At 55.1% G+C, this 27,225-nt stretch overlaps 9 protein-coding genes across 9 annotated transcripts; 4 read left to right on the top strand and 5 right to left on the bottom strand.

Annotated features, from left to right (window-relative positions):
- Window positions 1–299: 299 nt before the first annotated feature.
- Window positions 300–3,990, top strand: ATEG_04457 (uncharacterized protein; the record flags this gene model as incomplete). The annotated part of the gene is made up of 5 exons (XM_001213635.1): window positions 300–308; window positions 478–1,246; window positions 1,295–3,253; window positions 3,297–3,831; window positions 3,897–3,990. 5 exons carry the CDS (start codon window positions 300–302, stop codon window positions 3,988–3,990), a joined length of 3,366 nt encoding a protein of 1,121 aa, XP_001213635.1.
- A 501-nt stretch (window positions 3,991–4,491) lies between these two features.
- ATEG_04456 (inositol oxygenase) lies at window positions 4,492–5,445 on the bottom strand (the record flags this gene model as incomplete). Its single annotated transcript, XM_001213634.1, has 1 exon — window positions 4,492–5,445. One exon carries the CDS (start codon window positions 5,443–5,445, stop codon window positions 4,492–4,494), a length of 954 nt encoding a protein of 317 aa, XP_001213634.1.
- Window positions 5,446–6,390: 945 nt separating this feature from the next.
- ATEG_04455 (putative glycerol dehydrogenase) lies at window positions 6,391–7,474 on the top strand (the record flags this gene model as incomplete). Its single annotated transcript, XM_001213633.1, has 4 exons — window positions 6,391–6,454; window positions 6,501–6,797; window positions 6,849–7,229; window positions 7,278–7,474. The coding sequence occupies 4 exons, from the start codon at window positions 6,391–6,393 to the stop codon at window positions 7,472–7,474; spliced, it is 939 nt and encodes a 312-aa protein (XP_001213633.1).
- Window positions 7,475–7,835: 361 nt separating this feature from the next.
- ATEG_04454 (uncharacterized protein) lies at window positions 7,836–10,170 on the bottom strand (the record flags this gene model as incomplete). The annotated part of the gene is made up of 3 exons (XM_001213632.1): window positions 7,836–9,031; window positions 9,086–9,703; window positions 9,759–10,170. 3 exons carry the CDS (start codon window positions 10,168–10,170, stop codon window positions 7,836–7,838), a joined length of 2,226 nt encoding a protein of 741 aa, XP_001213632.1.
- Window positions 10,171–10,954: 784 nt separating this feature from the next.
- Window positions 10,955–14,371, bottom strand: ATEG_04453 (uncharacterized protein; the record flags this gene model as incomplete). The annotated part of the gene is made up of 1 exon (XM_001213631.1): window positions 10,955–14,371. One exon carries the CDS (start codon window positions 14,369–14,371, stop codon window positions 10,955–10,957), a length of 3,417 nt encoding a protein of 1,138 aa, XP_001213631.1.
- Window positions 14,372–17,909: 3,538 nt separating this feature from the next.
- Window positions 17,910–18,185, top strand: ATEG_04452 (uncharacterized protein; the record flags this gene model as incomplete). The annotated part of the gene is made up of 1 exon (XM_001213630.1): window positions 17,910–18,185. One exon carries the CDS (start codon window positions 17,910–17,912, stop codon window positions 18,183–18,185), a length of 276 nt encoding a protein of 91 aa, XP_001213630.1.
- A 795-nt stretch (window positions 18,186–18,980) lies between these two features.
- On the bottom strand, window positions 18,981–20,732 carry ATEG_04451 (acyl--CoA ligase; the record flags this gene model as incomplete). The annotated part of the gene is made up of 2 exons (XM_001213629.1): window positions 18,981–20,584; window positions 20,633–20,732. The coding sequence occupies 2 exons, from the start codon at window positions 20,730–20,732 to the stop codon at window positions 18,981–18,983; spliced, it is 1,704 nt and encodes a 567-aa protein (XP_001213629.1).
- A 536-nt stretch (window positions 20,733–21,268) lies between these two features.
- ATEG_04450 (aminoglycoside phosphotransferase family protein) lies at window positions 21,269–22,513 on the top strand (the record flags this gene model as incomplete). Its single annotated transcript, XM_001213628.1, has 3 exons — window positions 21,269–21,447; window positions 21,498–22,096; window positions 22,176–22,513. 3 exons carry the CDS (start codon window positions 21,269–21,271, stop codon window positions 22,511–22,513), a joined length of 1,116 nt encoding a protein of 371 aa, XP_001213628.1.
- Window positions 22,514–23,288: 775 nt separating this feature from the next.
- Window positions 23,289–27,117, bottom strand: pex1 (AAA family ATPase peroxin 1; the record flags this gene model as incomplete). Its single annotated transcript, XM_001213627.1, has 4 exons — window positions 23,289–26,494; window positions 26,553–26,631; window positions 26,685–26,924; window positions 27,007–27,117. The coding sequence occupies 4 exons, from the start codon at window positions 27,115–27,117 to the stop codon at window positions 23,289–23,291; spliced, it is 3,636 nt and encodes a 1,211-aa protein (XP_001213627.1).
- Window positions 27,118–27,225: the final 108 nt, after the last annotated feature.

The raw sequence follows: 27,225 nt of genomic DNA, 5'->3' as shown, positions 1-27,225 counted from the left end.
GTGGGAGCCCCTGAACGGTCAGTCTTCGGTTGTGATCGTGGTTGTGGTAAATCGCAGTTTGAGCTCAATTACGACACATACATTGATCCAAAGGGGCACGGTAACTGCTATTCAGGAGCACGGAGTGTAAGGACCAAATTGAATACATTGCGTTGCAATGCCGCTGACGAAACTTGCCTAGCTCTGCTGTGATAGCACTGAGATCCTGAACAAGTGTCACTGGACCGCCTGCGATTACAACCGGGGAGCAAGCTTGTGTGGCAGCGATGAAGTCTCTATCGGGGTCCGTTACGACGAAGATGACGGTGGTAAGTTGAGTTTCGCATAGAGAAACAGTGTTTTCGGATATTGACACAATTATCTAGGGCTTTGTGACACCTTCCAAATGGGTCCAGCATATGGTTACGACAGTCGACTATATCGAAATTATTGTTGTCCTACAAATGGTACAACCTATTGAAAGTGCCTTTGGAATAGCTAAGGGAGATTGCTGATGAATGTTGCCCAGACGACTTCGAGAACTGTTCGTGGGCTGTTGATGATTGCAATCCGGGACAATGCGCCAAAGACAAGCTGCAAGTCACGACTGCGCAGATGCCGTCCTCGATACATGGTGAAAACCATGGTGTAGATCTATCTTCACAGTGCTATGGGTTCCAGATCCCCGAGATGATGAGCCCGGATTTCAAGCTTTGCTGCGATCCTCCCTCTCGGTACAATGAGAAATGGCCCGTCGAGCCCAAATATCTCTGGAGCCACTATTACGACGACGCCGATGACGATGTCACTTGGGAGTTCAGCGATAATTTCGGCAACAACAACAAAGACACTAGGCCGAATGATATGGAAGATGAACCAGGCACAGATCCGTACGGGTTTGTCATGCTGGATGGACCCCCGGGCTCGATCAACAATGCTTTTGATGCCCAGTACACCATCGTGACCCGCAATGAGCCGGTCAACGTGAAAAAGAGGAGCATTGTTACAACCAATCAGACGATCTTAGATGCGGTGTTTGACCATTCTGAAGAGACTGTTCTGGTCTATTGCAATCATCCCGCCGATTCCAAGGAATGTCGCCAGATCTTCTACAAGGGAGCAGAGGACACTATTATCAAGCTCCCCGACCATGTTGGAGAGGGCCCCTGGGCCCGCGTCGTCTCCATGGAACCTGTGAAACAGCTGGTAAAGAGGGATCTGCCAGATTGGGCGTTCCAGAAAAGAGAGACAAGCCAGAACCAGAATGGTACGTTTCGTTCCCCATACCCCATTCACATCCGCTAATCTGCTACAGGAATATATTCCTTAAAGTTTGACTACAACTTCCACTTGATCAAACGAGAAGACGAACAAGTGAACATCCGCGTGGACTACACTAATCTTCTGCCGTACTGGGATGAGATGACCGACTCGCCTGCTTCCAAGCGAAAGCGTTCAACAGACGACGGCCTGACCTTTGCAGAATGGAAGGGCCGTGTGGATCGGGCCAAATCCCTGGATACTAAACGCTCGTCTCACAGCCACACCGGAAGGTTGAATTTCTCATCGGAAGACAGCAGCATCCACCGTCGGTGGTGGGGGACCTTCGTAAATTGGGTCAAGAAACTGACAACCGTCACCAAAACCGACGGCGACATGCTTCCCATGGGACTCGTACGGTCTCTGATTCTCTACAGTGGGCGTCTGATATGCTCCAATGACGCAGTCACTTTCACCGCGGGGATGGCTATCACTGCCGACTTCAATATGGAGATGAACGCTCGATACTCCTACTACTTTTCTGGCACCGTCGTGCCGCCATCGGTCACGGATATGTATGCTTATGTGGGCGTTCACCCGCGAGTATATGCAGGGATTGGGATAACAGGCAATGCAGACCTCTACTACCCCAGTGAGAGGAAGAAGATCATTGACACCTTGACCTATCCCGGGTTGGCGATTAAAGGAATCGCTGCGGTGGGACCTACGATGGACCTCTGGGGCCAGATCACTGGCCAGGTCACCGTCTCTGGTGACCTGAGAGTGGGAATGACGTACAAGTTCAAGCCTGTCGAGCTGTACTTTCCCAACAACGACGAGGTCAGCAATAACCTTGACGTCAAGGATATGGAAGATACACAAGTCAACAACCAAGGTCTGGAGCCCTCAATATCCGGCAATGTCCGCGCCGATGTGGATATTAACATTCACGCCACCCCGGAGATCAACCTGGGCATCAAGATCGGGGGAGGAATTGGATCTCTCAAAGGCACACTAGCTGACGCTCATGTTTCTGCTTTTGCCAACACGACGCTCAACTTTCATGCCCAAGCATCCGCCGCAACCAACAATGGCGACAATAGTTGGTCGTACGGGTACTCGGTTAGCTTCCTTTACCGATTTGGTTTTGGCTGCATAGCCGAGATCTACAAGTATGGCAAATGGACCAGTGGTATTTGGTATCCATTCCCTCAGCGCAGAATCCCGATCATTTCCAAAACATTCAGCTCGTTACCGTCCACGAAGCGGTCTCTCGACCATGGGCCGTTGCTGTCTGAGGAGCCTCTTCCGGGTGCCATCTTTGGCGGACCCGTTGTGCTTAGCTTGGACATTGATCCCTACTATAGTTCCGGCAACGCATCCCTCGCCAAGCGCGAGGGCTCGGATCTATCAAAGAAAGAGTCGCAGTTTACGCTGGGTTCGTTCAGATGCGCATCGTCCACTGGAAGTACCTGCGATCCTTTCGTGCGGAGTGACAATGTGCTAAGACGCGACCTTATTCCTGCACTGGACGAGCCCAACAGTCTCCAAAAACGAACAACGCCAACGCCAACGCCAACGCCAACGCCAACGGACTGCAACAACAAACTGCCTCGTCTCTACTACAATTGCGTGACCTTTTTCGGCGATTTTACATTCCATGGTTCCGTCGGAAGAGCCCAGTTCCCCGGGATTTGCAGCAATGTTGAAAGGTTTCTGAACAATAACCAGCGCGGCAATATCGGCGTTACCCTGACCTGGGAATCCGGGAACCAAAAGAATCGGAGGCGCAGATCTTGTCCAAAGGGGATCTGTGATGCAGACAATGCTAACTACGAGCTAGCATCCCTGGGGACAGCAACTGGAAGGGACTTGAGCAACTGCGATGAATTCCCGTTCGCGTCGACTGAGGAAGGTGGAGACGCGTTCCTCGGGCTGCATCCCGACGTGTTGACAGGAACAGTAAGGACATGTGTGCCGACATGGCAGAATGATGTTCAAGGAAACTGTCACAGTGAGTCAACCAATCCCCCCACCCCTTGATTTACAAAGGAGAGGTGCCAATGAAGGAGCAGATCTACTGAATAATCTCGAAACCAATGTCGAGTACTTCAATACCTATGGCAGTCCGACGCTGGATAATCCCTACTGGGTGCTATGGGGCCCGAATAAAAACACCTGGGTGTCAAAAAGCGGGCTCGGGGGTCGGCAACGTCTGTCAAGTTATCCGTCGGACGTTGCCGTTCCAAAGACTTTTGTCCCTGGCTTGTCCCAGGCAGACCGGGATAGCCCGGAGAATCTGAGCTACTACCACAAGCGGAACTTCACCTTGTTCCTGTCCTATCCCCGTGACGGCCAACAGCCTGACGCCCAGTGGCCCAACCAGGACTTCAAGGACGGGACGTTCACCGGGAAGGGCAAGCCACCCCCCGTGACGACAACCGTTGAATCTTCCACGTGGGTAATTTGCGCTGTCAACACCATGGGCGAGCAACGCTATCGATTTGGAAGCCGAGCCAACGCTCTTTGCACCGACGCGCAGACTACCATGCCAGTATGGAATGGACTTCTACACGTGGTGAAATTCTATCAGTATGTTTCATCGTTGCTATCCCTCTCACGATGGTCCCTGGACGAGCGACTAAGCAAATCAACAGGTGTAAGGTCGGCTTTAGCGGATCTCCCGGACCCACGAAAAGAGACAATATTCCGCTTGGGTACCTGGGTGGAGAACCATACTATTGTAGGTGACACCTTGCTGGTACACTGCTGCAGATTCACTGACGGGTGAGTAGCCATCGAGCGGGTCGAGGGAACAGAGCGCACGATCGTTGTGCCGTCGGGTTAGGACGGTCAGGAGCCACGAGAATCATGGGTGGCCACAGATGATGAGGATCTAGGAAATGGGGACTGATGGGTTGGGAGGCACAAAGAGCTTATGGGGTATATGGAGGACTCGCACCTTGGCAGGTGAACAATTTCTTATGTGATATCCTGCACTCTCTATACAAAATTCCTTTTCTTTGCATCAAAGCCTTGGATTGGTTCTGCAAGTAGCTTGGATAAGGTCTTCGGCTAGAGCTCTACAATCTTGGATAGAATAGGGGAAGAGGCCGGGATTGAACCCGAATAAATGACATTAATAGCAAAGCAAAAGTCATACAATTTATCATCATCGCTCATCATGCATACAAAATATAGCCATAACGTGCAAGGTATCATTCTATCCGAACAGACCAACAAACGCAACCACTACCACTTGATGACCTTGTTTGGGAAGTACTCGTCAATGAGCTCGAGATAGTAGGGCTTCAGCTCCTCGACAGTGGGGACATCGTCACTCTTGCTGTACAGGTCGTATGGGTTGAACGCCTTGACAGCCTTGAGCATCTCCTTGTCGTGGTCGTTCATGAGCTCGTGATAGGCGCCCTGGTTGTGCCAGGGGTAGAAGGAGTGGTAGCGGATCATGGCGAGGGCCTCGGCGGGCAGGGTGCTCTGGTCCTTGACGACGTGGTAGAGGTACTCGTCGTGGCCCCAGGAGAGCATGACCTTGTCGAGCCCGCAGCCGGGGGAGTAGATGCCGAACTTGGAGCCGTAGATCTCGTGGCCGTAGTCCGGGTTGTCCCTGAAGGAGTCGGTGCCGTAGATGATGCGGTCGTCGAAGGCGCAGCCGACGGGGAAGGTGTCGCCGACGACGTCCCACTGGCCCTGGGCGTCGAAGAAGTACAGCAGCTTGCCGAGGTCATGGATGAGGCCCGTCAGCTGCATCCAGCGCGGCTTGCCGTCGCGGCGGATCGCCTCGGCGGACTGGAGCAGGTGCTCGATCTGGGAGAGCGAGGTGTCCGGGTCGGACTCGTCGATCAGCGTGTTGAGCTTCTCCATGGCGTCCCAGACGCTCATCTCGGCGCGGGTCTTGGCGTGGAAGGCGTGGCGGGCTTTGAGGTTGTAGGCGACGGTCTGTTTGGTGTGCTGCTCCTTGTAGAAGTTCTTGACCCGGTCACAGGCGTCCTCGTACTGGCGGAACTGGGTCTTGTCCTTGTTCTTGTCGAACTCGGACTCTTCGTAGAGGTCTTTTTCGGCCTGTTGCTTCTGCTGCTGCTTGAGGACGTTGACGGTGTCGATGGCGTCGGACAGGTCCTCGAGAGCCTGGCCGTCGCGCTTGGTGTTGAAGACGGGGTCTTCGGGAGAGATGGCGACTGGTGCCATGGTGATTGGTTTTGTGTTTGGTATGTAGAGATGTGAGACGATGTGAGATCAGTGTGAAGATGAAGAAGATTGTTGCAGGCGAGAGCAGAGAATTTATATAAACAAGTTTCAGGAATCTGTCGTCTGGAATATGTCGTGCCGACGTTCACGTAGTGAAGATGAAGGAAGAGATGCTCAGCGAATTTCCGTTCATCGATGCAGAAATATATTAAAGTAAAGAAGGCATCTGGAATCCGAACGTCATCCAATCCCCAGACGCCCTTTGCAACGACCAACAGCCGACGGGAATCTGCACATCTTGCAGTGGGATGGTGTCACCTTGTCGGATTCTGCTTTCCGTGAAGGCCTGAGATGCAGACCAGTTGGCGATGGACCCGTGGGCGTGGAAGGGATCTGCCGCTCAGGCACGCCACCACAGTGGATGAGATCAGATCCGGTGGAGAAGACCGGCCAACGTCCGTCATCAGAAAGGATTCTGGTTTCCGATGTTTGTCAGCCGGGACTGATTCTTATTGATTAGTCCATTTCCCTTGGGGGTTCTATGGGCGTTTCTTACAGTAGATTGCTTTGTTGTGCATACTGCGTAATGCATGCACGTGCATGTTGTCGTGGCGGACGGAGTTCCATCATGATAATGCAGTTGTAATTCACTGGACATTCAGATGTTCACGCAAATTTCGTAGATCAGACAGTGAACTGAGTGACTTGGTAGAATACTGCAAAAGAACAAGAGACTCGAGAGTACTGGAAAAGAATCCGGGGACAATTAGCCCGAAGCCCGGCGGTGATTGATGGGAAAATACACCCCGAGCGGAGGCGGGGGAGGGGTACCTTACATTTCTGTTCTTCTTTCTCTCTGTACTATTTACACCTTTCTTCCTCTGTAAACTACCTAAACCTCTCCATATCACCTTCGTACACCTTCAATCTCCTCTCAACATCACCATGGCCGTCTGCGACACCAAGTTCAAGCTCAACACCGGCGCGGAGATCCCCGCGTTGGGTCTCGGTATGCTCCTCCCGCGGCTCGCCAACCACCAAGCTAACATCCCCAGGAACCTGGCAATCGGCTCCCGGAGAGGTCGAGCGCGCGGTCAGCCATGCCATCTCCGTGGGCTACCGCCACATTGACACCGCGCACTGCTACGGCAACGAGGAGGAAGTCGGCCAGGGCATCAAGGAGGCCCTCGCCTCGGGCAAGGTCAAGCGGGAGGATCTCTTCGTGACCACCAAGCTCTGGTGCACCGACCACTCGCGCGTGGAGGAGGCTCTCGACAAGAGCCTGAAGCTCCTGGGTCTGGACTACGTCGATCTGTACCTGGTGCACTGGCCCTTGGCCATGAACCCCAACGGTAGTCCACCCCGCTATCACTCGAGTGTAGAGTGCAACTAACAGCCACCAGGGAACCACCCGCTCTTCCCCAAGCTCCCCGACGGCTCCCGCGACATCGACCATGCCCACTCGCACGTCACCACCTGGAAGAGCATGGAGAAGCTCATGGGCACCGGCAAGGTCAAGGCCATCGGCGTCTCCAACTACAGCGTGCGCTATCTTGAGCAGCTCCTCCCCGAGGCCTCGATCGTCCCCGCCGTCAACCAGATCGAGAATCACCCCTCCCTGCCGCAGCAGGAGATTGTCGACTTTTGCAAGCAAAAGGGCATCCACATCACGGCGTACAGTCCCCTGGGTAGCACCGGCAGCCCGCTGTTCACCGCAGAGCCCATCGTCGAGGTGGCCAAGAAGAAGGGCGTCACGCCTGCCTCGGTGCTTCTGAGCTGGCACAGTATGTCTCCATTTTTAACGTTTTTGTGGAATGTTTCTAACTTTGTAGTCGCCCGTGGATCCTCCGTCCTGGCCAAGTCCGTCACCCCGTCGCGTATCGAGGATAACCGCAAGCTGGTCCAGCTCGACTCGGAAGATATGGCCACCATCGCCAAGTACACTGACAGTCTGGCCGCGACGAAATCCTTCCAGCGTTTTGTGTATCCGCCTTTTGGTGTCGATTTCGGCTTCCCTGACAAGTCATAGGCTGTATAGAAGTAGGAGTATGGAAGGACCTGCATTAGACTGGGAAACTTGTACATAAGATATCCTTTCTAGAATGAACATGATGAATTTCTCTCTGTGCATGTGATACAAACAGAATCTCCAATGCGTTAGCTCACCGCTTCGCTTTCTGCCGGATGGTTTCATCTTCTCGCTTGTTGTGGTCTTCTGTTCCTCCGTTCTCTTTCTTTCACGTCACTTTCCCGCCACCCATCCTCCAACCTCACCACTCGCACCACACTCCCTGTATCACTGTCTATCGTTGACCATCGTCCTTCATCCCTGCATAGAGACAAACCGTACAGGATATCAGGAGGTGGGTGGGTGGGCTAGGTGAATGAGTTCACTTCGCCTCCCTCACCTTGAGGCCAGTCCATTCGCGGTCCAAAGCAATCTCCCTCACCATTTCACCGGGCTTCTCAGCGTCCACCTGGGCCTTGGAAGTGTAAAACTCGCGATACCCCAACTCAAGCACGTCTTCAGACGCCACATCTTTCTCGAGCTGGGCGCCAGGCTGCTTGGAAAGCTCCTGGAGCGCGGTGATACGCCGTCTCTCTCTCTCGCACACTATCTTCTCCGCCATCTCGGCCGTCATCACGCGCTTCAGACCCATTCCAACAAACAGCGCCCGCAGATGGTTGAACGTCAGCGCCAGGAGCACCGCAGACAGCTTCTCACTCGGTGTCATCGGCTCGCTGCCGCGGTACGTCTCTGCGGCTGTGGTTGTGCGCTGTCCACGGAGACGATCGGGGATGCGGTCGGGCATGCCTGCGCAGTGGGCCTTGACGTCGAGCACGAACGTCTCGTTGATTCTGTTCATCACGAAGCGCAGGGCAGCCGTGGCGAGCCGCGACACCGCCGCCTTCTTCAGTTCTTTGACGGGGTCGTCGTCGTCGCTGCGCTGCTGGACATCCTCCTTTGCCTGGTTCTTTTTCTTCTTGCCCGCGGTATAGGTGTTGGCGGCGGTGTTGTTGTCCGCAGCGCACGCAGTTGGGTCCATGGTGATCGCGATCTTGGCCATATTCAGACTCAGCCAGAACGCCACGTCGACGTTCTCCAGCGATATGGTTTCGACTGCCAACTGCACGCCGCGCTCGACCACGTCACGGAGCTGGAAGAACGCCCCCGCCGCTGCGTAGCACACCGCCGCGTCGGTCATGGCCGCCTCCAGACAGAACTGCGTCAGCCGGTGCGTATCCTCAGTGTAGCCGAATCCTGCGAGCGTCTGGGTGCGCAGCTGCGCAGCCGTCAGCAACGGCGTCCCGTACATGTACTGGATGACGAGCTGGAAGGGTTTGGGCAAGCAGAAGTTCTCCCCCGCCACGGCGAAGAGCTCTCGCATTTCGCCGTCCTTGGTCTTCTCGGGCGTCGCGCGCAGGAAGCTGGCAACGACCGGGCTGCGCGACACAATGGAAGCGTGCGTGCGGAACGACATGGGCCAGAAGAGCTCGCTGCTCGAGCGCAGGGTGACCAGCAAGTCATAGTGCCCGGTTCTTTCGAAGCAGCGGAGCAGGTGTTGGGCGATGGGGCTCAGGGTTTCTTGTCTTGTCAGCTGGGACACATACGCGCATGCGTTGCGATATCTTCTCTTACCTATACCGTCCTTTCCGACTGGGCCGTTGTCTGCACCCGGCGCTTTCTCCGACTCGGTCGTTTTCTTCTCTCTATCGTTGTCACTTCCACCAACCTCTGGCGCACGTGTGTCGCTCTTATCACCCGCATTCCCCTCCTCGCCACCGGCCTTTTGATGTCCGTGCATATTACCAGCAGGACCAGCCGAGACATTTCCCCCGCTAGCGACAGCAGCGAAATTTCCAGCCGCCACCGCCGCCACGGCGGCATACGCACAGTGACAGCAGTCGCCCGCGTGGTGCAGACAGCAGCACGACGCCTTGGCCGGACAGGTGCAGTCTGCCGGACGGGGCTTGTGCACACAGCAGGCGGGATGGAAGACGCAGAGGCGGCCATGGACGCGACAGTAGGCCGATCCGGGGCGGGTGACGGCCGCACCGCTCGCCGCAGGATTGTCAGTGTGCGCTCCGTGGACTGTGTCCGTCGCAGCGTGGTGGTCGCGAGCAGAAGCAGATGAGTTAGTGGACTCGCTCGGACCCATGGGCGTGTCCTCGGGCTGCACGGTGGACGATCGCGAGCTGTCCATGATCATGGGCGAGAAGGGCCGGCCGTTGTTGTCGTTGGCTTCGGTCGGTTGGACTATCTCGTCGTCAGTATCAATGTGTCGCTCACGATGCAATACGAAATCACTCACCCTTGTCACGAACGTCACTCGCCGGCACGTCGTTGCCGGCCTTCTCAACCTCATTCCCTTTCTCCTTGTCACCCTCAACCTCATCTTCAGTCTTCTTATGAACATCCTCGGAGCCCTCGTCAGGGACCTTCTCCTCAGCCTGCGCAGACGCAGTCTTCTTGCCCTTGTTCTTCTTCTTCTTCTTCTGGGCATTTCTCTTTTTCTTCTTGGCGATCCTGCGACGTTCCGCCACGCCATCGACCTGCGGAAGAGCCATCATTTTCGTTGCACCCACGGGCGAGCCGGGAGACGAGAATGCAGCTCGAGGGAGTGTCGCGAGGCTGGTACGCTCGACGTGAAAGAAGTCGTCAAAGGTGGTGATCACAGCGGGGAGGTCGGCGGTGCAGAAGGAAGCGCTTCGCTTCTTTTGCATGCTTCCCTTTCTTGCTTTACCTTAGTATCTGAAAGTGGAGAGGAAGTTTTCTTTTATTGTTTTGTTGCTTACCAGAGTGGTGTTGCGGATGGGAAGGTACAGTCAGTCCGCAGCGTGATGTGTGAAAGGGAGTTGGTGATTTTCTCAGAGCTGGAAGTGAGGATTTTATGAAGAAAAACAGTGCACTATGGGGGGAAGCAGAGAGGGTACTGGCTGCTTTCTGTTGTTGTTCCTCCTTACGGGGCTCTGGCTGTTCTGGTCTTCACAGATAGTTTGTTCCGGTTGCTTCTAACTACACTAGTGACTGGTCAATACAAGCTGGTCTTGTTACTCTGAATCCAGTGATGCCTTTGAAGCTTCCTATAGTAGCGATCCTGTAGAGCTAACATATTATCTACTATGTAGTGATACTGTGTAGCTATTCATCTGCTGGGCTTATAGTTCTGTTGGTAGGGCTTCTGTGTCCACGTGACTTCTGTTACCAACATTCACGTGACTAATACCTACTTAGGTGATCCTGTGAGTCACACGTGACCCGCTTCACATGATTCTTTCTTTGTTCTTTTAGGCAGCGACGCGCATCGGCGCATTCCATCATATCGCATCATCCCTACAAAACACTCCAATACATTTACTCAACTTCATTCTTGCTCCCTATTGCATAATGTAGCCGCTCACATAACACAATGGTATATCATAACAAACAGAAGGGGTAATCTCAAAGGAAGGTAGGTATCCAGAATCTAACAAAAAGAAAAGCTACATGTCGTAGAACCAAGTTGGATCAGAACATGCCCCCCTCCATAGGAACCTGAGGCGGGGGATACGTAGGCATCGCCGGCGGCGGCGCAGCATTCATTGCCTGCTGTCTTGCCTTGGCGTTGAGGTTGCCTCCCTCGCTGGAAGTCTTGCGCAGACGATGTCGCGATTTCGGGCGTCGCTCGCCCTCGTCTGAGAAAGTGCTGTGCTCGTCAGGCCCCCACGAGGCGTTGGGAGGGGCTTCGGGCTTCTCGCCCTTGATCGCGCCCAGGATAGTCTGCGTAGTCGTCTGCCGACGGCGGCGTGGGTTCATCGGAGGCACGGGCGGTGTTTCCATGCCGTTGCTCAGGCTGGCGCCCGGGGGAAGGCCGACGGTCGGGACGTTTGACGTGCATGAGATGAAGGTGGGCTCGGAGATTTGCGTCTTATCGATAAGACGCTTCTGCAGGGCGCCGTGACCCGGGGCGCGTTGCGGGATCGTGCTGGGATGTGTGGGTGCGGGTGTGGCGCCATGCTCGGACGGCAGATCGTACAGCGGGGGCGTCGCGTTGGCCGAGTACGGCGCGATAGGGGATGGTCGCGGCGCACCGACCATCGGGGAGTTCGTGGCGGGTGGAAGCTGCAGAGGTCGGTCGTGGGCACCAGACCGGCTCCCACTGCGCATCCGCCCCGACGCGGCCGACGATGATCGATCGTACGGGGAATCGCTGACTTCCACCGAGGGGCGAGCGGATGACGCGACAGAATTCATTCCATGGGTGTCGATATCAGGATACCCACGGCGTCCGTACGGGCCCACGGTGTCTTCCTCGAGGGTCTCGAGGTCTTCTCTGTTGGGGCGGTTACGGCTCTTGGAGCGGCCCGAGGCGTCCGAACTCGACCGGTCTCGCCGAGATCTGAAGCTCGCATGGGGTGACGCGCCCCGGCTACGACTCGACTCACGGGAATCCTCCTGGCTGGTGCGGCCAAAGGCGGCCATTCTGGACCGCATGGACCGCTCCCCCACATGTGGAGAGCTCGAGTTCGAATGCTTCCCCAGGAAGGACGGTCTCTCTTCCTCCCAGGCGTCGTCTGGGACTAGGGACGGAGTCGAAGCGTTTCCCATGCCGTAGCCCCGGGGGTTCTTCGAATCCTGTTGTCGGTTGAACAGGTGATGTTTCCCAGACCGGCTCTTCAGCAAGGCAAACGCATTTCCAGGGCGTGCGGGAGGATAATCGGGCGTGTGGCGACCGGACACAGGGCTAGCCGATCGGCTCTCGCTCTCAGCAAAGCCCTTGAGCTTTTCTTGGACCTTCCTACGTCGCTCTGCCAGCTCATTTTCGAATTCCTCCCGTTCCCTTTGGGTCTCCGTGCTTCCTCCGCGCCGGTGCTGTGCCACGATCTGCCCTTGCCACGAGGATCCGTTGAGAGCTTGCTTGAGATCAACAGATTTGGGCATTGCGGACGGCTGTGATGAGGTATCTTTCGCTTCTGACTCGGCAACGGAGAGTGCCCGGTCGGCATCGTCATCCGCGGGGTTCGGTGGAAGCCCTGGGGAAGGTGGAGGGAAAATCGACGATCTATCACTGCCATGCCGGAGATGGGTACGGATCAACCCGCTGAGCCCCAGTCCCGACGGGCCCAGGGTGGGCGAGTCTGGTTTTTCAGGAAGTGCCTCTTCGTGCTCGGGGTTGCTCTCCACAGCATCCTGCTCAGCGATCGGTTTCAGGTCTCCGAGATCTGAATAGCGAACCTCGGGAAGCGGGCTGAGAGGGCTTGATTCTTCTCCTGTAGGAGTAGAAGGCTTGGAAGGGGTCTTGGATCGAAGGGCGGGGTGAACGAAGGCATAGTCGCCTTCGTCTTCCGACTCACTAGGGGTGGTATCGAAGAATGTCCCGTTCATTCCTCTTGCCGGTGAGGCGCCCACGCTTGTTCCGGTACCTGGACGCTGCGTCTCACTGTAGTGAGATGAGACCGAGCCACCTCGGGACCGATAGCTGGTCGTCGAATGGCCACGGGGACGTCCAGGAAGGTCCTGCGGCGTTCCACGACCAGAGGTCATAGGGGAGGGTCGGCTCAATGGGGGAGTGTTTCTCCCTTGGTGCATCTGAAGCTGGCGGCGAGTGAACTGTTCCTCGTCGAAGGGGGTTCTGGGCTTGTTAAATAGTCCCATCGCGGTGGCTTTGCCATGGTCTTCAGGTTGCAGGGCGGCCATGAGAGCCGCGTTCTCGTCGTTTTCACTGTGGGGAGGGCTGAGCGGCGGCGCCGCGTAATCAGGTGACGTCTGGGACTTTTGTTCCTGCGCCGTAGACTCCACAGGCCGTTGTGTCGGAGAGTCTGAGGAGGAGGGTGGGCTGCTAGGACTGGATGCCTGGCCTGTCGGTTCGGCGATGGCAAGCTTCTGCAACCTGTCACGAAGATTGGTGGCGCTCCTCGAATACGACCTGTTGAGAACAGGTAGTTCCGGGGTCCCAGCCCGCTGTCGGCTCAGGCTCTCCAGGCGATGCAGCGCCGAGTTGTGTTGATTCTGGACCGATTGAGCCAGACCCTGTCCATAGAGCCGTCTCGACTTCAGCGAGCCGCGATCGGGAGCCATCCCTGGCAACGGTGGTTTCGACACTGCTTGAGAGCCTTCAGTGAGGCTCCCCGTGTTGGAGAAAGATTGCTCGTCGACCGAGGTGGCCGCTGTGGAGATACGGCCGCTGACCGTGGGCCCTGACGTTGTGGAAGAAAAGGTGGTCCGTTTAGTCGAAGAGACACTCGACAGACCGTCTTCGGATTCCTGGGCGTTGGAATCCTGTTGTGCGTCTTCGACAGTGTTTGCCCCCCTCTCCTTCTCCTGCAATCGATACCGCTGAAATGCCGACAAGGTCACATCGGGCTCGTACACAGCACGGCCAGCCATGCCGGAACGCCCTGCTTCCGACTGAGTCGCCTTGGCCGGGATTTTATAGACTTTCTGGCGTCCACCAAACAGGTTGTTCCCTTCGGCCCGACGAGCTCGGCTCATGATGCTGTCTTTCTGGGAACGATCGTCATCCGTACCGTAGCCATCGCCGCCCGAGGCGAAAGAATCGGTGCGCCCCAGACCGAAGGATGGGCGGCTGCCGTCGGTGGAGACTTCATCGATATCAGTCAGGAAGTTGGGAGTGTGGCCGAAGAGATTGAGGCGGGAGGCTCGCTTGGGGAAGAGAACGCTGTCGTCGCTCGCCTTCCCGATCATGGTGTCCGGGTCATCTTGTTCTCGCAGCATGCTGAACCGGGCGGAGAGCTTGGGCATGAGCAGACTGGTGCGGAAGTCATCTGTGGAGGGCAGAGCGGAGGACAGGTCGAGCTCTGGTTTCTCTTCTGGCTCTTTCTTGCTTCGTTTGGACAGTTTTGCGGTGAGGGTGGTATGGAAGGATTCGGCGGCCTCTCCATCGTCCTTGACCTTCTCCTTCTTGGACTTGAGGAAACGATTCATGGCGAAATGGTCGATGAGATAATTTACGGGCACGATGCGACCAAATTCAGACGGGGGAGCTGTCGCTGAGGACCATGGACCGGTGCAAGATCAACACCCACTACACGGGGACCATGTATGGACAGTCGACTAAACTGGAGACATGTACTGCACCAGGTCTGGTCAGTACGTCTGTGGGATTTAGGAGGAATTGAGCGAGAGGGGGGTTTGTTGAAGTGGCGCGGATAGCGATGAAAAGGGCGGCGACTCACTGGGTCCAATTGGACAGGGATGCGCACAGGGGGGCGGAAAGGAGACGGGCTACCAGTGGGTGACGGGTTCGATTGAGAGAGCTAAGACGGGTCTACTCAGGAATCGTTCGATTATGGACTCATCTCAGGGTCGCGGCGAAAGAAGCGCGGATGGCGCGCAGTGGTCGGGGTTGGAATGGGAGAAATGGAAAACGGGGAGGAATCCCAATCGGCCGATGACAATGGGACGAACGAGCGACAGAAAACCCTCTTGGGGAAGGGAACGAGGGCGGGTGATAATACTGGTCGGATTGGATACTGGGAGTCTGCAGGCCGGGGGGAATGTGGCGCGGGACGCGGAGGCAGAAGATATGCTGGTGAAGCTGGAATGCTGGATCTGTAACTATCGAACGGTTGACGTTTGATGATCGTTTGGGAGCGAACGGGTGGCAGCGATCGAGGAATGTTTCTATGGAGAAGGAAAGAGTGGAGGAATGTGAAACGAAGGAGAGATGAAAGAGGGAGTGAGTGTATAGAGTAGAGAGCGGAGTGGGTGTGAAGGAGAGACGCAGAGAAAAAGAGAAGAGAAGGAAACGACAGGAAGAGCGACAGGTCAACAAAGCGCGGGAGGGAAGAAAAAAACCCGACGTGATGGATGGATGGAAAGAAACGAAGGGATCTGGATCCGATCGTCCTTTTTTTTTTTTTTTTTTTTTCCCTTCTGTAAAATTAATAATTTTCGTCCGTTAATTTATTTCATTATTATTATTATTCTGATCCTGTTCATCAACCGAACAGTCCAGAGCCAACTAGTCTAGAGGCATAAATTATTGGGCCCGTTGGAGACACCGGCGAGTCTTGGACGACGATCAACACGAGTTTGGTAAAATAACCAGTACTTTGGGGCACTCCTAGATCAGAGAGACATCCCCGGATGGTCCGTCTCTACGCCGTCTCCAGGAAGAGATATGATCCGAATCTATCTCCCTCTCTTTCTCCTCCACGGCAATGTTTTCCCCTGATGGTGTCTCCTGTCTCCTCCACTGATTAAAGTCGACGGACCCCCATGGACAACCATGGATACTGGGACGGTCCCTCCGAACCAGGGCCCCATCGGCTGTCGAGGGTACCTGAATTAGTCGGATTTAGCCTCGCTTCGTTCCCCCTTGCAGGCTCCACTCGCCCAGGAACCACGAATCACGGCTGCCCAGTTGGCCCGGTCGTTACTGGCCCATACCTGGAACCATACCGCTTGGTACCAGACAGCGTTCACGCCTTGCGGGATCAACTCCCACGGAGTCACACCAGACTCAAGACAATGGTGGGGTACCGGTACAGACAGAGTTGACGCTCTCTTGTTTTGATTTAGTCCTGGTTCTGGTCCTGGCAACGTTCTGTGCATGGAACCAGGAACCAGATCACCAGATTCTCTCCCTAGATCCATCTGGATCATCATCCTGCGGGTGGGCCAGACGAACCCCTCAGCTGCAGCACATCGTACAGAGGCGTCAAAGACCGGATGGAGACGACCCAGCAAGTGGACAGTGGACAATACCTCCGAGACAGAAGAAGGAGATCAGCTGAGGCCTGTCCTGCTCAATCTAGCTATCCCTTTGCGGATATGACCTGTCTGTTGGGTTTCACGCCCAATGCCTCCCTCCCGACGCTAGAGATTCCGGAAATTTGGACGAGCGGAGACGATCACTGGAGGGTGGTGCATCATTGCCTGAAGCGATAGAGACGATAGAGGCGGTCGGAAATCCGCCGCGGTCGGAGAACCCAACAGAGCCTGACAGGGAGCTGTCCGAATCAGGACGAACGGCTCCATCGTATCGCATCTAACTACTCCGTGTCTTGCATCCCCTCATGCAGTCATCTCCTGATCCCGGGGCACTAGGGACGGTTGTCAACCCGGCTACAGAAGGGAACGGAGGACATGCGTAACCGACCAGAGTGGTCACTCTAATCCGACCTCAAAACGACCAGCAACGGGTGTTCAGTCGCACCCGAGGTTAACCTTGATCAGTCTGTGTCCAGGTCTCAGATGCAATGACCATGTTAACGTCATCTGGCGCTCAATCCAGGAGAACCGGTTTGAAGGACTCCACAGGATGGGTATATGGGCCAGTGTTATGAGTCGGGAAATGACAAGTATGTACTTTACAGTAGTTACTCCGTACTGTAGACTCAATAATATCAGCCATACTAATAGTACCCCGCTGCATGGACAAGACGTTGAGGCCGCCTAGGCTATTTCGGGATGACACTTAACTGTATGTACGGAGGAGAGCTGACAGCCGTTGGTCCTAAAGCCTGAAGTGGAAGAAACCGGAGTTAGTTGCCCCATCGGAAGCATTATTTACGGAGTAGTACTCCAGAGTACCATATTGACTGGGTACTTATCAATGATAATAATAATGATGATAATAATAATAATAATATTGGTGAAAGTCCCCCTGACTAGTCCAAAGGGGGAACTGACTATCTACTCCGTATGTACTAGTCATTCATAGAATAACCAAGTACATATCGCTGGAATAGTAACCTCAATTAATGTCAGGAATAATCCTCCGATACTCCTAAAGATGATGGGAATAAAGGTAATTATTATCGGAAGAATTCGCCCACCCGTGGAATGACATCCTTAATCAAAGTCAATTTCCGCCTCCCCCTCCTAAACTAACTAGTCACTCAACTAAAAGGTTCCAGAATCCCCGTTTTAATAATGAATCTCATCAAATTAATTAGCTACCCCCACAGCCTCTTTCTCATCACATCCGCAAAACCAGATCCATTGCCGGGGTCAAGCTTTGAAAGGTCGTTTGCTGCTGCATCATTCGATCGTACCAGGCCGCCGGTGTTTCAGCTTAACACAGTGTCGGATCCAGTCCTTTCGCTAAAATTAATCATGATTCTCAGGATGTTCGGGCCCGGTTGGATCGGAGCGGCAGTTGATGACGATCGATCGGATTCTGCCTTGTCCACGATCCAGTTTGATGCGGGGAACAAGTCCTGAGGACTATAGGGTCGGGATGAGGAGATGATTCAGAACAGAAGTCAAAGGGAGAAGCCTATTCTCACACAACAATCATCAGACCACTACACGGTCTTATCCCTTGCAGTGAGCTGAGACAATCCAACAGCATGATTGATCATTCTATCTGAGGACAAGCAAACACTTGAGAACATCTATGACGCCATCTCGATTATTAATCCTGCATCACCCCGCGACATCAACAACAACATCCTACCCCTTCCCTCTCCTCCCTAAGACCTCAACAACTAATTGATCCAAAACAGTCTACACAATGCAGGTCCTTCTCCTTGGCGGCCACGGCAAAGTCGCCCTCCATCTCACCCCACTCCTCCTCAACCGCGCCTGGAACGTCACCAGCGTCATCCGCAACCCGGACCACGAGCGCGAGATCCTCGCCCTCGGCGCCGGCCGCAAGGGCAAGCTCAACGTCCTGCTATCCAGTCTCGACGACGTAAAAACCGACGCCGACGCAAAGAAGATCATCGACGCGGTTTCGCCCGATTATGTCGTGTGGTCGGCCGGTATCCCTCTCCCCTTCTCCTCGTAGACTGTTCCCAACCCCCGTTCTCTCCCCCATCTCGATAGAACAGTCAAGAACGCAAGTAACTAACAAACCAAAGGCGCCGGCGGCAAAGGCGGCCCCGAACGCACCTACGCCATCGACGCCCGCGCCGCCAAACACTTCCTCGCGGCCGCCTACGCAACCCCGCGCGTCACCAAGTTCCTCCTCGTCTCGTGGATCGGAAGTCGCCGCACGCAGCCCTCGTGGATGTCCGACGACGACTGGGCGGGTATCCAGAACGTCTTCAACAACGTGCTGCCGGCGTACGCCAAGGCCAAGCTCGAGGCGGACGAGTACATGACGGCGCTGGCGGCGCAGCGCAAGAAGCTCATCGCGACGGGCGCCGCCCCGGGCGTCGGCCCCATTCAGTCGATTAACCTGCGGCCCGGCACGCTGACGGATGACCCCGCCACCGGGAAGGTGCAGCTGGGCAAGACGGCGCGCGGCATGGGCAAAGTCACCCGTGAGGATGTGGCGATAGTGGCGGATCGGTTGCTGGCGCGGGCGGATACGGACGGGTGGTATGACTTGCTCAATGGAGACGAGCCGGTGGATGAGGCGGTTGAACGGGTGGCGAGGGAGAGGGTGGATGCGGTGGAGGGGGAGGATGTTGATGCGATGGTTGCGCGGTTTTTCTCGTAGGTCGAGGCCAGTGCAGTCTATGTAAGTGATTGATTATGCTTGATGCGTCTAATGTGGTAGATCTCATTACACGATCTTATGAACGAATAAATACAGAGAATCTATCGAAATGCCTAAATACAAACACTCATATCTACATTACAGCTTGGCCTTGGGCGCTGCCGCCGCCGCCGCCTCCTCCTCCTCCTTGGCCTGCTTCTTCAGCAGCCGCCGCAGGATCTTGCCGCTGGCGCTCTTGGGGATGGCGTCGACAAACCGCACGCCGCCGCGCAGCTTCTTGTGGTACGCGACCTTGCCGTCCAGCCACTGGATGATGTTGGCAGCCTCCTGTTCCGCGCTGACGCCCGACGCCTTGCTCTTGGCGCTGCGGACGACATATGCGAGGGGCACCTCCGTGCCGTGAGCTCGAGACTCGACACCGATAACGGCGACGTCGTCGATGGCCTCGTTGTCGACCAGGATGCCCTCCAGTTCTGCGGGCGCCACCTGGAACCCCTTGTACTTGATGAGCTCCTTAACGCGGTCGGTGATGTAGAAGTTGTTGTGCTTGTCCTGGTAGCCCACGTCACCGGTGCGGAACCATCCGTCCGCCGAGAGGCAGTCGGCCGTGGCAGCGGGGTTGTTGTGGTACCCCAGGAAGATGTTGGGCCCGCGCATGTACAGCTCGCCGACTTCGCCAGCTGGCACCTCGCGCGGCTCGGACCCGTCTTCGGGCATGGTCATATACTTGGCCTCTAGGTTGGGGAGCAGCTTGCCCACGGAGCCGATGCTGGTGCGCCATTCCTCCCAGGGCTGGGTGTGGGTGGTCGGGCTCGTTTCGCTCAGCCCGTAGCCCTGCTTGATACCGACCTTGATGCGGGCATACACGGCCTCGACGAGCTCCTGGGTGAGGGGAGCGGCGCCCGAGTTCATCATGCGCAGACTGGACAGATCATACTTGTCGACCACAGGGTGCTTGCTCAGCAGTAGCACGACCGGAGGCACGACATAGCTGAAGGTGATCTTATAGTTCTGGACGTGCTCACACCACTTCTCGAGATCGAACTTCTGCATCACGACCAGCTGGTATCCCTGGTACAGGGTCTGGTGGACCAGACAGGTCAGACCATAGATATGGAAGAAAGGCAGGAAAGCCAGCACGCGGTCTCCCTTCCCATCGGGTCCACCATTCCACGTCAGGTGGCCCGATTCGCCCGCGGCCAGCTGGAGCGAGTTTGCGATGATGTTCCGATGCGACAGCATGACGCCCTTGGGCACGCCAGTAGTGCCGGAGGAATAGACCAGGAAGGAAAGATCCTTGGCGGGGTCGATCTTAGTCTTGCGGTAGCGGGTGGCCCGCGAGATGTTGCGAACGGAGGTGAAGTGCTTGATCTTGCCCTGGGGATCGCGCTCATCGCCGATCAGGATGATGTGCGATTCGGGGATGCCCACCTGCTTGGCGGCGGCCGTCGCGGCGGGCAGATGGGCTATCTGCGTCACCAGCGCCCTCGCGCCGGAGTTCTTCAGCTGGAAGGCCAGCTCCTCCACGGTATAGGCCGGGTTGGCGGGGGAGATCACGCCTCCAGCCCAGTGCGTTCCCCACATAACGACAGGCGTGTCGATGCTGTTGGGGGTGTACAAAGCAAGTACATCGCCCTTGCGCCAGTCATATGTGGCCTTCAAGCCCTTTCCAAACTCCAGGGCGGTCTCCTTCAGGGCTTTGTAAGTGTAGTGCCGCTGGGTGTCCGCATCTCGGTAGATGACTGAGGGGGTTAGTATCAATCTAGAGCAAGAAGGTATAGAAGACTCACTGTTGTCGTCAGGAAAAGGCTTATCCTTCCGTTCGAACAAGAACGTCCAGAGGTCAACATTGGGAATGTCGACCGAGGGGTAAGGTGAGGAGACGGGCATGATAGACTGCGGGGAAGTTGGAGTCGAAGGAGGGAGTCGAGGGACGGAAGCAAAGGGCTACAAGGATGAAGAAGGTGATCGCGTAGAGGAAGAGAGGAGATCCGAGTCGGTAGCAGCGGCAGTGAAGAGGAGTCCTGAGCAGGAGAAAGGGCGGTACTCCGTAGATAACCACCGCAGTGGCCATTCATTCGGCCCTCGGCATTCTCGCAGTACTCCGTAATACCCGAACGGGTATGCTCCCCCGGATCGGTAACGCTTCGCTGCCTCAGGCTGCTGCAGGGCCCTCAGGGTTCAGGTGGAGATCGTCTCCGCAGCTGACTCATCCGCATCCTGTCTGTCATCCGTGGATCTTCTTTCTTCCGACCCCGTATAGGAAGTCATACTGCATCTCAAGCACCTTCTAAGAGATACCTAGATAGTCCTTATACCTAACAATACTATGCCAATGTAGCTCCTCTTCACTTGCCAACTTATATGTAAGTTTATCTCGTCAACCTCAATGCGCTTAATGCCTTCCCCTCTTATTGTTTTGAGCAATGGTGAAGTTCATGCAGAGACTCGCCAGTGCTAGAAGCATATCATCCATTCCCTGTTTCTACAAGCCGCGGGTCTCTTACAAGCAGCCTGCAATATCTGCTACATCGTGCCATCACTTATCCACCAGTCCACCAGCACACCGCGAGGATTTCTTCCGAAATACATCAAGACGATGGATGTACGTTACGTATATTATGTCTTTGGGCTCAGTTATTGAATGTCAGCTAGATTCAACGAGACCGACCGTTTGAGCGAAAGATACGTCAAGTTCCGACCAACAGAACTCCAACGGATCGCCGGCGAAGCAGTACAACAAGAGTATTGCCCTGATATTGCTAAGCTTGCAGAGGGTGGCTTCAACAAAGTGTTCCTTCTGCGAGCAAAGAATGGCCGTGAAGTGATTGCGCGAATTCCCACTCCCATTGCCGGGCCTCCTCATTACACGACTGCCAGTGAAGTGGCTACGATGGACTTTTTGCGAGATGTCCTCAAACTACCGGTACCAGAGGTCTTGGAATATTCAGCATCTTCGGACAATCCCGTGGGCGCAGAGTATATTCTCATGGAGTGTGTGGAAGGGGAGAGTCTTTCCTCACGGTGGTTATCTCTCACGACCGACGAGGTGAAAGACATTATGGAACAAATAGCAGATATGGAGAGGAAGATTTTTGACTTCCATTTCCCCGCGTATGGAAGCTTATATCACAAAAAGGACCTTGACGGTGAGACCCAGATCTCACTCGTGGAAGATTTTTGTATTGGACCTGTGTCTGCCCGGCAGCTTTGGCATGGTGAACGACGCAGAACAGAAATTGACCGTGGGCCTTGTAGGTTCCCCTTGCACCTCCCTCCCCTTTGTTGGCTATGCATAATAACCGACCTGACCGGGGCTGATTATTGTCACAGGGCTCTCACCCGTGGACTGCGTTACCTCTGCGGCTCGTCGAGAGATGGCTGTTATTCAGCATCACGCCAAAGCTCAGCCTCGCCAGATATTCCTCCTGCCGACTAACTACGACATCCATCCGTGTGAGTACACCTCGTTACTTTCGCAATTCCTACAGTTGGCGCCTCATATAACACCACCACCAGGTTCTTACAGCGCTCCCACACTGAGACATCCTGACTTGAGTCTGAGTAACATCATATTGGCACCTGGGTCAAGCAAAATCAGTAGTATCATTGATTGGCAGGATGCTGTGATATTCCCCCGCTTCATGCAAGCCGGTTATCCCGCATTTTGAGAACACGACTCCTCCAAGCCTCAAAGCCTGAAAATCCATCTCTCCCCGATAATTTCGATGAGTTGGATATCGGTCAACAGAGACAATCCAGAGCCATCTTTCGCTTGGAAGAGGCCAACCTTTACTACACGGCGTCGACAGGTGTACACAATAACCAACACATGGCTGTGTTGAAACTTCCCCATCTCGGAATGCGGCAGTATCTCCTTCGCCAGACAGGCTATCCCTGGGACGCAGACGTAATCAACCTACGTGCTGCATTAGTGGGCATCACGACTCCATCGGTATGGAGCAACATATCCTCGGAAGTCTGTCCGGTTGTGTTCAGCGATGAAGAACGAGAGGCTGCTATGGCGGAATCGCAGGAATGGAACGAGTCTGAACAGCTACTGTCTCGAGTTAGAGAACACCTCGATATCGATCTGGAAGGCGGGACCGACCCAGATAACTTTGAGAGAGCAGTGGCGGGCAATCGAGAGTTTCGTATGGAAATGGTTCGGCAAGCAGAGGCGGACCAGCGGGAGATCTGTTGGCGTAATTGGCCATATAAGGATAAAGAGGATAGCAGCACGCCTCCTATCGAATAGCTAGCTAGCTTTTGACGCGAATACGTTGTGTTCATTCGACTCAAGAACTAGTTCACCAAGTCAATCACTCCAATATAAAGATAGATAATCAAGTCTGTCATCCGATCGTTACTCAAAGTAGAAACTAGTTCAATGCAAAGTTCTATACACTCTACTAAGCATAAATATACATAGTCGCCAGACCACTCTCACATCAGGCTGGTTCGTCCCCCAATCTCCCGGCCCCCTTCACCGTTGGGCATCTCGCCGTTCCGGCCCACCACAAACTCGCGATAAATCGCCTGGAGTCGCCTCCGTTCGGCATCACTGAGTGAGCTGCGCGTACTGGATAGCGAACGCTCCATATGCTCCCATCGCACGATGATATCCTCACGAGGCTCCTCGTTCGTCGTGCCGTTCGTGGCAGGTACGGCGCTATTGGAAGCGGCAGCGCTATTGCTTCCCTGTTCCATCTGACGCTGGCGTCGGCGAGCACTCTTGATGGCATCCAACTTCGACGCGACAACCGCAGGCGCTGGCATGGACACCGACCCGTTCACCTGTTCCGACGAGTAGAGGAACTGGATAAAGGACTTGCTGCTGGTGCTAGTCGCCTGCTTGCTACCCTTACCCGTGGGCTTGTCTGTCGAACGGTCCCCTAGAGCATCGTGGACAGCTTCCAGGTGGGCGTTGTAGACCACAGCCTGGAGGTCGGCACCAGAGAAACCCTCCGTCCGCGCAGCGACCTCGTCCAAACGAGCGGCGACCTCATCGCTCATCTTCAGTTTTTTGCTCACTGCCTGGATGATGTCGACACGGTCCGCGTGGTTGGGCATGTCACAGAGTAGAGACTTGTCCAGACGACCGGGCCGCAACAAGGCAGGATCGATCAGATCCGGCCGCGAGGTGGCCGCCAGGACGTACACTCCAGAGAGTCCTTCAGCACCGTCCATCTGCGTCAGCAGCTGATTGACCACTCGGTCGGTGACACCAGTAGAATCGTGGCCACGCTTGGGCGCGATACTGTCGAACTCATCAAAGAACAGGACACAAGGCCGCGCCGCCTGAGCTCTCTCGAATAGGTCACGCACACTCTTTTCACTGGCGCCGATATACTTGTTCAGGATCTCTGGGCCCTTCACGCTGATGAAGTTCAGGCCGCACTCGCCTGCCACAGCACTGGCCAGGAGGGTCTTACCACAACCCGGGAAACCATACAGCAGCAAACCTGACCGCAGGCGCAGTGGACACTGGGCGAAAATAGGGGCATACTTGGTAGGGTATTGTAGCGTCTCCAAGAGCATCTGCCGGGTTTCTTGTAATCCACCAATCGCGGCGAATGTTGTCGTGGAGGAGGTGAGAGTGACGTTGCGAAGTGATGCGGGCGTAAAGCCCTTAATGGCGTTCTCAAAGTCCTCGGAAGTTAAGGTGATTGCTTTAGAATCCGCCGTAGGGCCCTGAACGGAGCGAATAAGAGCCTCGTTCCGAGCACGGGAAACAAACAAGACGAGATCACCCGGCATGTATCCATCAGTCTTGCCAGCCAGTTCGAGGAAATCCACATCCCGTCCGAGGATGAACCCGTCGGCTCCAGCAGAGCTGGGACGGCTACCCGGGTTGGAAGGATCCAGCCAGGAGTCCTGGGTGGATGAGCTTTCTTGCCGTACATGGCCATTCATCGTGATACTGTTGCCTCGGTCTTGGCTGGTCAACTGCTCCAAAACCTTCCGTCGTCCTTCTTTATCAGGGGCTCTCAGGTGGATGATCTCACGCGCAACATGGCCTCCCACGATAACATTGTTCAATGATTCTTTGGACTGTGCCGTGGCCAGCAGCACAACTGATGAGTTCATGGAGCAGTACTCCCGCACCATAGAGCAGATCACCTCGCTGTTCTGCCGGCTCCGACCATTGTCACCTCCAACTTGGAGCTCGGTCTCCACTGGGCATAACTTGTCGAGATCATCCAGGATCACAAGCGACTGCCCGCCGAGACGCGCACACCAAGAAGCAGACATGAAGAGGCGGTTGAGCGTTTCTTTGATATTAGATATCCGAGTCTCATCAGTGACGAGTTTCCGGCAGGAAAAGTATTTGACGTTGAAGAGGTGCTCTTTTCTTAAGCGGTGGGCCAGGAGATGGGTAAGGACTGTCTTTCCTGACCCAAGTCCACCAGTCAGCAAGACAGACGAAGACTTGGTCAGGTTGTCGAGGGATTGCGAAATAGTCTGGTCAATTCCCACCAACTCAGGAACAGCGGTTGGGATTGGATCGTCTGTGGGTAAGGCAGACGAGCCTTGCTCTGAAAGTCTAGGAATTTCAGATTGCACGTCCAGAGACAACTTAGTATCGGCACCAAGCACCCAGCCAAAGGTTTGCTTGTTCGCATCGGATCCACTCTTCAACGGAGGATCGAATCGAATGATGGCGCCATCGAAAGCAGAGACCGTTGGGTGCTCCGCCCTGGGGAGGATCATTCCATCAGTCAAGGGCCCTGACAGTAAGCCCTTCTCGGGTTCGCCGTAAATAACCTTCAGACGTTCGGCCAAAGCGTCCTTCGCAGCCACAGTGTCCGCACCAAATTTCAACCCATCCTTTCTCTTCGATGCGTCAGTCATGAAAGGATAAACTTTCAGCGACTTTACTGCGGACCGCTGCAATGGCGGGGGAGCAGCCTCAACACGCACAATGCCGCCTACCATATTTTCAGCTCCAAGGCCAGAGCACAGTAGAGACGACATGGCAATATGTTGAGGGTCCGGCGAGTCGACCCAAGGAAAAATCTTGGCCACAAGCTTGGTAGTGGGTGCACCGGCATCGTGGGACTTTTGTTGTTCGGCTTGGTTTACTTGTTGTTGAGGGTCCGGGGGCGGTTTGAGACCAGAAGGCTGGACAACCGAGACGCATGCCCAGCTGGCGCCGCGTAGTTCGTTCGTCGCGAGCATATCCGGGTCAATCCACACACGGAAGCCATCATTGCTGTCTTCATCCGACTCGCCATCGAAGTATTGTTCAGACCATTGCCGATCAACCCCTCTGAAATACAAAGAGCCTCGGCTTGTCGAGTCCGAGCGACTCTTCGGCCGGGCCGCGCTTCCACTGCTTCTTCCTCCCGTGCTTCTCCGGCTACTACCGGTGACACTTCGACTATCACCACGGGTCCCTCTGGTAGACTTGGACCGCACTTTGGGCGCTACGATAACTTCGGCGTCGGGAGCTATCTTGGCGAAGGCGGCCGTATTGGGCGGAGCGGGGGTAAGCGACGTGACCACGATGTTGGCAGTTGAGGTTGGCGAGAGATGTAATGCAAGAGGATGCATATGATCCGGTTGGGTGGTAGTATAAGATGGGTTCGGTAATGCGCGGATTTGCGACAGCAAGTTGAGCTCCAGGAACGTCGCGTGCAACTCGATGACTGCATACAGGGTCAGCAGAGCGGATACGTAAAGAGTATCATATTAGGGGTGCCATACTCTCCCAGTCTTCCGGAGTCAAGGGCTCAATGTTAATGGTATGTGCAACTGGAGGATCCAGATGAATGAATATCCCCACCTAGCCGGTATTAGAAGATCCCGCAGTCTACCCATCCCGATAAACAAACTTACCCTCTGTCCTTCGGAAAGTCCCAAGACTCTTCCGAAAGTGGTATCCAGCTCGACAGTCGATACATCTTGCTCTCGCGCCGAGGACCCACTGCTTATGCCATCCCTTCCAACAACAGGGGCGAGCTTGCGCTTACTCGGCATTCCCGTCCATCCCAGATAACAGGATCGTTGTGCGGAATTGCCATTGGCTCTCCCCGCGGTGGGGGAGTACTGTAACTCGACAATAACATTCTGCGCGGTCTATCTTCAAGGTCAGCGATGTCAATGCCTCCATGTGGATGGAAAGAAGAGCGGAGGAGTCAGACGAAGGGGTTTCACATACCGTGTTGGCATTGACCAGCAGTGCGACAAGCGATGGCGGGAGGTTCACCAAACAATTCTTCAGAGGAACCAGAGCGACTTCAGCCGTGGTCGAAGGTTTTTTGGGCGCCATTATGAGGCGCTCGAGAGAACAAAGCTCGAGCTGCTGGAAAAGCAATGGAGGAGGGGTATTCGAAGAGCTGTGTTGGAGAAGGAGAGGAGAAGCGGGAGATTGGATACT

The sequence above is a fragment of the Aspergillus terreus genome, genomic scaffold (genome assembly GCF_000149615.1).
Source record: "Aspergillus terreus NIH2624 scaffold_6 genomic scaffold, whole genome shotgun sequence".
NCBI classification, from domain to species: domain Eukaryota; kingdom Fungi; phylum Ascomycota; class Eurotiomycetes; order Eurotiales; family Aspergillaceae; genus Aspergillus; species Aspergillus terreus.
The sequence above is the reverse complement of the archived record's forward strand: the minus strand, read 5'-3'. Positions and strand labels throughout refer to the sequence as shown.